At 52.8% G+C, this 6,609-nt stretch overlaps 1 protein-coding gene across 2 annotated transcripts; it reads left to right on the top strand.

The window, feature by feature from the left end:
* Nucleotides 1–1,418: 1,418 nt before the first annotated feature.
* Nucleotides 1,419–4,807, top strand: LOC105708757 (saoe class I histocompatibility antigen, A alpha chain). 2 transcript variants are annotated; one of them, XM_064380640.1, is made up of 8 exons: nt 1,419–1,526; nt 1,657–1,926; nt 2,168–2,443; nt 3,041–3,316; nt 3,437–3,553; nt 3,999–4,031; nt 4,171–4,218; nt 4,378–4,807. In XM_064380640.1, the coding sequence occupies exons 1-8, from the start codon at nt 1,454–1,456 to the stop codon at nt 4,380–4,382; spliced, it is 1,098 nt and encodes a 365-aa protein (XP_064236710.1). In that variant the 5' UTR covers nt 1,419–1,453; the 3' UTR covers nt 4,383–4,807. The 2 variants fall into 2 exon arrangements, with proteins under 2 accessions (XP_064236710.1, XP_021525847.2); XM_021670172.2 differs by having other exon boundaries at nt 1,435–1,526; nt 4,171–4,406.
* Nucleotides 4,808–6,609: the final 1,802 nt, after the last annotated feature.

Genomic DNA, 6,609 nt, shown 5'->3' with positions numbered 1-6,609 from the left:
ATGTGCCTGACATTCTAGAAGTTTCACAAGATTGAGGTGTTTTGTGTGGAGAAATGACATACTGTGACTCAGGGTAGCAGGATCACTATGGAGAGAATAGTCACATAGTAGGTAATGGGACAGTGCAGGAGTCACTATTCAGGAGTGACAGGGTGGTGGGGACTAAGGGGACAGGAAGGCCTGAGGGATGAGAGGGATGGAGGGAAGGGCTGGAGAAGCAGGAGGTGAGGAGAAGGAGCAGAGGAAAGAATTCGAAAGCAGCAGAATTTTTAGGTTTAAACACATTGTTTTATAGATTTTTAACACATCCATCTACAGAGCCTAGCAGGGTATTCTTCGTAGTTGGCCTTTAATATCTTATGTAGGTCTGCCTAAAAACTAATTGTTTCTAATGTTAATCAGGTTTAAAAAAATACTAAGTGTTCCTATAAAATAAACACACCACTTAGATGTGGACACTTCCTAAAACAGGCAGTGCATGAGCACTGGTGGGGGGCATTGTGACTTCACTGAACCCTTGCGACTGTGAGGTGAATGAAGTCTGTACTGGCTCCTGGTTGCAACATACAGTAACACAGTGTGCTACTTTGTATTGAGGCGATGTCCTGGACTCACACAGAAACTCAGGGCTATGGAGTAAAGGTAAATTTAAAATACAACAAGCAGGAGTCACAGATACATTGTCTGGGAAAGTGAAACAGGAGATGTCTGAGTCCTGTTGTAATGCTTTTAGACACATTTATATATCAAGGGGCCAAAGTCACATTTTTTGCCAATTAGGTTTCTGATCATTCAGGAGTTATCATGATTCTGTTACCCACTGTAGTTAATAAACAAAACGCAAACTGGTCTCTATGCTGTCCCAGGCAAAATTTTTCCGGATTTGAACAACAACAACAAAAAACCCTGTCTCTACACCTCCGTTCCCAGGGCGAGCTCACTCTCTGGCACCAAGCTCCCCGGGGTGAATTTTCTTCTAGAAGAGTCCAGGGGGACAGGTAAGGAGTGGGAGGCAGGAAGTCCAGTTCAGGGACGGGGATACTGGGAAGAAAAGTGAAGGGAGAGGGACGCGGCCCATGCTGAGGATTTCTCTCTGGTTTCTCAGCAGCTCGTGGGCCAAGACTCAGGGAGACATTGAGACAGAGCGCTTGGCACAGGAGAAGAGGGGCCAGGGCGAAGTCCCAGGGCCCCAGGGGTGGCTCTGACGGTCTCAGACCCCGAAGGCGCTGTATGGATTGGGGAGGCGCAGCGTTGGTGATTCCTCATCTCCGCAGAGTTTCTCTTCCTCTCCCAACCTGTGTCGGGTCCTTCTTCCTGGATACTCACGACGCGGACCCAGTTCTCACTCCCATTGGGTGTCGGGTTTCTAGAGAAGCCAATCAGCGTCATTGTGGTCCTTGTTCTAAAGTCCCCAGTCACCCACCCGGACTCAGAGTCTCCCCAGAGGCCGAGGATGGCGGTCATGGCGCCCCGAACCCTCCTCCTGCTGCTCTCGGGGGCCCTGGCCTTGACCCAGACCTGCGCGGGTGAGTGCGGGGTCGGGAGGGAAACGGCCTCTGAGAGGAGGAGCGAGGGACCTGCCAGGCTGGGGCGCAGGACCCGGGGAGCCGCGCCGGGTGGAGGGTCGGGCGGGTCTCAACCCCTCCTCGCCCCCAGGCTCCCACTCCATGAGGTATTTCAGCATCGCTGTGTCCCGGCCCGGCCGCGGGGAGCCCCGGTACATGGAAGTCGGCTACGTGGACGACACGCAGTTCGTGCGGTTCGACAGCGACGCCGCGATTCCGAGGATGGAGCCGCGGGCGCCGTGGGTGGAGCAGGAGGGACCGGAGTATTGGGACCAGAACACACGGAACGCGAAGGCCGCCGCACAGACTGACCGAGTGAACCTGCGGATCGCGCTCGGCTACTACAACCAGAGCGAGGTCGGTAAGTGACCCCGGCCGGGGGCGCAGATCACGACCCCTCCCCATTTCCCACCGACGGCCAGGGTCGCCCCGAGTCTCTGGGTCCAAGATCCAGCCGGGGGCTGCGGGACCCGCCTAGACTCTAGACCCGGAAGAAACTCGGGCGCCTTTACCCGGTTTCATTTTCAGTTTAGGCCAAAATCCCCGCGGGTTGGGCGGGGGCGGGGCTCAGTGGGCGGAGCTGACCTCGGGGGCGGGGCCAGGGTCTCACACCTTCCAGAGGATGTATGGCTGCGACTTGGGGCCGGACGGGCGCCTCCTCCGCGGGTATTACCAGCTCGCCTACGACGGCAAGGACTACATGGTCCTGAACGAGGACCTGCGCTCTTGGACCGCTGCGGACGTGGCGGCTCAGATCACCAAGCGCAAGTGGGAGGCGGCCAATGAGGTGGACCAGTGGAGAGCCTACCTGGAGGGCACGTGCGTGGAGTGGCTCCGCAGACACCTGGAGAACGGGAAGGAGACGCTGCAGCGCGCGGGTACCAAGGGCCAAGGGGAGCCTCCCTGATCGCCTGTAGACCTCCCAGGCTGGCCTTGTAGAAGGAGGAGAGGAAAATAGGACCAACACTAAAATATCACACGCCCTCCGGTCCTGAGGGAGAGGAATCCTCCTGGGTTTCCAGATCCCGTACCAGAGAGTGACTCTGAGGGCCTGCCCTGTTCCCTGATACAATTAAGGGTTGCAGTCTCTGAGGGAAACGAGGGGAAGTCAATCCCTGGAATACTGATCAGGGGTTCCCTGTGACCCCACAGCAGCGTTGGGCACCAGGATTTTTCCTCTCCTGCCTTGTCCTCTGCCTCACACTCAATGTGTGTGGGAGTCTGACTCCAGCTCCCCTGAGTCCCTTGGCCTCCACTCAGATCAGGGCCAGAAGTCCCGGTTCCCCTCTCAGAGACTAGAACTTTCCAAGAAATAGCAGATTATCCCAGGTGTCTGTGTCCAGGATGGTGTCTGGGTTCTGTGCTCTCTTCCCTACGCCAGGTGTCCTGTCCATTCTCAGGCTGGTCATGTGGGAGCTGCTGGGGTGTCCCATGAGAGATGCTAAGTGCCTGAATTTTCTGACTCTTCCCTACAGAGCCCCCCAAGACACACGTGTCCCATCACCCCAGCTCTGACAATGAGGCCACCCTGAGGTGCTGGGCCCTTGGCTTCTACCCTGCGGAGATCACACTGACCTGGCAGCGGGATGGGGAGGACCAGACCCAGGACATGGAGCTTGTAGAGACCAGGCCCGCAGGGGATGGAAACTTCCAGAAGTGGGCGGCTGTGGTGGTGCCTTCTGGAGAGGAGCAGAGATACACATGCCATGTGCAGCACGAGGGGCTGCCCGAGCCCCTCACCCTGAGATGGGGTAAGGAGGGGATGGGGTGTCATGTCTCTTAGAGAAAGCAGGAGCCCCTCTGCAGCCTTTCAGCAGGGTCAGGGCTGGGGCCTGGGGGTCAGGGCTCCTCACCTTCCCCTCCTTTCCCAGAGCCGTCTTCCCAGCCCACCATCCCCATCGTGGGGATCGTTGCTGGCCTGGCTGTCCTTGGAGCTGTAGTCACTGGAGCTGTGGTCGCTGCTGTGATGTGGAGGAAGAAGAGCTCAGGTGAGGAAGGGGTTAGGAGTGGGGTCTGAGATTTCTTGCCCTACTGAGGGTTCCAAGCCCCAGGTAGAAGTGTGCCCTGCCTGGTTACTGGGAAGCAGCATCCACACTCATGAGCCTTCCCAGCCTGGGCCCTGTGTGCCAGCACTTACTCTTGTGTAAAGCACCTGTGACAATGAAGGACAGATGTATCACCCTGATGATTGTGGTGATGGGGACCTGATCCCAGCAGTCACAGTTCACAAGGGAAGGTCCCTGCTAAGGACAGTACTTAAGAGGGCAGTTGGTCCAGGACCCACACCTGCTTTCCTTGTTTTTCCTGATGCTTCCTTGAGTCTGCAGTCACACATTTCTGGAACCTTCTCTGGGGTCCAAGATTAGGAGATCCTCTAGGACCTCATGGCCCTGCCACCTTTCTGACCCCTCACAGGATATTTTCTTCCCACAGATAAAAAAGGAGGAAGCTACTCTGAGGCTGCAAGTAAGTATGAAGGAGGCTGATCCCTGAGATCGTTGGGATATTGTGGTCGGGAGCCATGGGGGAGCTCACCCAGCCCACAATTCCTCCTCTAGAGGCATTTCCTGTAGGCTCTGACCAGGATGTTTTTGTTCTACCCCAGGCAGCGACAGTGACCAGGGATCTGATTCGTCTCTTATGGCTCGTAAAGGTGAGACCCTGAAGGTGGGGAGCTGATGTGTGTGGGTTGTTGGGGGGAACAGTGGGCACAGCTGTGTTATCGGGTTTCTTTGATTTGGATGTATTGAGCTGGTGATGGGTTGTTTAAAGCATGACTGATATAAATTTGTTCATGAATTTTTTTTTATAGTGTGAGACAGCTGCCTTGTGTGGGACTGAGAGGCAATATTTATCCACACCTTCCATTTGTGACTTCAAGAACCCTGACTTCTCTTACTGCAAAGGCATCTGAATGTGTCTGTCCCTATGGGCATAGTGTGAGGAGGTGGGGAGACCACCCTAGCCCCGTGTCCACCATGACCCCCTTCCCCACGCTGAGCTGCATTCCTTCCCTGATCACCTTTCCTGTTCCAGAGACCTGGGGCTGGGATGTCTCCATCTCTGTCTCAACTTCATGGTGCACTGAGCTGTAACTTCTTACTTTCTCTATTAAAATTAGAATCTGAATACAATTTACTTCTTCAAATTATGTCTATGAGAGATTGACTGGTTAATTAAAAGAGAAGATTCCTGAAATTTGAGAGCCAAATAAATGGAAGACCTGAGAACCTTCCACAGTCCACGTGTTTCTTGTGCTGATTTGTTGCAGGGGAGGGAGTAGATGGGGCTGTGCCCAGTGGGCGCTGAGGCCACCGTGGGCTTCATGTGGTCACTGCTTGGTTTGTCATCTTTGCTGCTCCATTGTCCTTAGCCCTTCAGTAGACCCTTGCTTGTCCTACCACGGCCTGTGATCACAGGGACTTGGATGTCACCTATGGTGGTTTCTACACATAAAAGTTCTTGTGTTATCAGGAGACACATTTTTAGTCCCTGTTCCTCTTGCCCTCCTTCCAGGTTCTCTTTCTGGACTGTATTTTCCATCTTTTCCTGAAACTTGTTAAAGCAGATTCTGATACTTGCAGGGAGGAGGGCTCCCGTAGTTTCTCATCGTGGGTAACTTTCTGTTGGAACTCCTGCTCTCTCTCCTCTTCTTCCGGCCTGAGTTGTAGTAATCCTAGTGCTGCCTCCAATCCAAACTCTGGATTTATAAAGCAGAGTCTAACTTAGATTCATATGTGGTTGGAAAATTGGAGCCATAAACCTAGAGTTATCTTTCCTGAAGAGAAAAATATGGTTGTGTGCTGCAGCGTGCAGGAGGGTTGGTGTGGGAGGAGGGAGGGAGGAAGGGAGGACACACACGCAGCCCTGGTGAGAAAAGCTCTGGCAGCACTGATGTCAGTGTGAGATGCTGCTGCTCTGTAGCTGCCACAAAACAGCATTTGGCCTGAGGCTACATTAATAAAGATATTGCCTTTAGAATAGGGAGGTGCCCTACAGTGATCATTCATTCAACTGACATTTGTTGTCTGCCAGGCATATGACTATTTGTGCATTTAGAAAACATCATTAAAGTAAACAGGAAAATTTCCAGCCATCTGGTGTATTTGTTCTAGATGCAAGCTTGTCCAACCTGTGGCTCAGAGGCTGCATGTGTGAGGATGTTTTTGCTTATCTGTGGTGGCAGATATCATGAAAATTATGCACTTATTATTTTTTTTCTTTTTTTGATTTTTTTCTGCTCATCAGCTGTTATTAGTGTATTTTATGTGTGGCTCAAGACAATTCTTCACATGTGGTCCAGGGAAGTGAAAACATTGGACACCTCTCTAGGCAGATGATATAGTATAAGCAGAGTAAGAGCAGAAAATGCTTGAGTTAGAAGGTGGCAAGTACTGTGGGGCAGGGGATCCAGAGTGTGGGCTGTGGGGACAGGAAGGTGGCTGCTGTGCTGGATGGTCAGCATGGGCCTTGTTGCAAATGTGACCTTTGAGTGATGATTTGAGGGATGTGAGGAGCTGTCTACAAGGATGACTGGGAAAGCTCTTTTCAGGCAGGAACCTTCAGTGCAGATGCACTAGGGCAGGAAAGTGTCTGTGTTCCTGGAAGGAGGAAGAGGCCAGAAGGGCTGGACAGAGACAAACTGAAATGAGGTGAGAGGTGTGGCCAGAGCAGGGAGGCCTGGAGGGTGTGGGAAAGGTTTTTTCATTTGCTATGAATGACATGGAGAGTTAGAGGACAGTTTTCAAAAGTGGGACATGGTGGGACTTATACTTTGAAAGCTTCTCTCTGGCTGCTGTGCTGAGAACAGAATTGAGAGGTGGGGGACAAGTGAGGCAGTAGGGAATTGGTGGGGAAGGAGTGCAGTATTCCAGGATGGAGATGCTGGTTACCTTGACTGGGGTGTGAGCAGGGGAAATGCTGGGAAGTGATGGGATTCTGGATGAATTTGAAGATGGACTTCACAGCACTTGCTAATGGATTGTATCTGTGGTGTGAGAAAGAAGAATCAAGGACACCCACAGTGTGGGACTGAGTGACTAGA

Source organism: Aotus nancymaae, unplaced genomic scaffold (genome assembly GCF_030222135.1).
Source record: "Aotus nancymaae isolate 86718 unplaced genomic scaffold, 86718_ANA_hifiasm-v0.15.2.pri h1tg000027l, whole genome shotgun sequence".
In the NCBI taxonomy this organism is placed as follows: domain Eukaryota; kingdom Metazoa; phylum Chordata; class Mammalia; order Primates; family Aotidae; genus Aotus; species Aotus nancymaae.
This window is presented reverse-complemented; position numbering and strand designations above follow the sequence as displayed.

Excerpts from the sequence above, each read along its gene's own strand:
- LOC105708757 (XM_021670172.2), top strand. The coding sequence starts at position 1,454 with ATGGCGGTCATGGCGCCCCGAACCCTCCTCCTGCTGCTCTCGGGGGCC. Across the intron at positions 3,317-3,436 it reads GCCCCTCACCCTGAGATGGG|AGCCGTCTTCCCAGCCCACC; the intron begins GTAAGGAGGGGA and ends CTCCTTTCCCAG. Across the intron at positions 4,032-4,170 it reads AAGCTACTCTGAGGCTGCAA|GCAGCGACAGTGACCAGGGA; the intron begins GTAAGTATGAAG and ends GTTCTACCCCAG.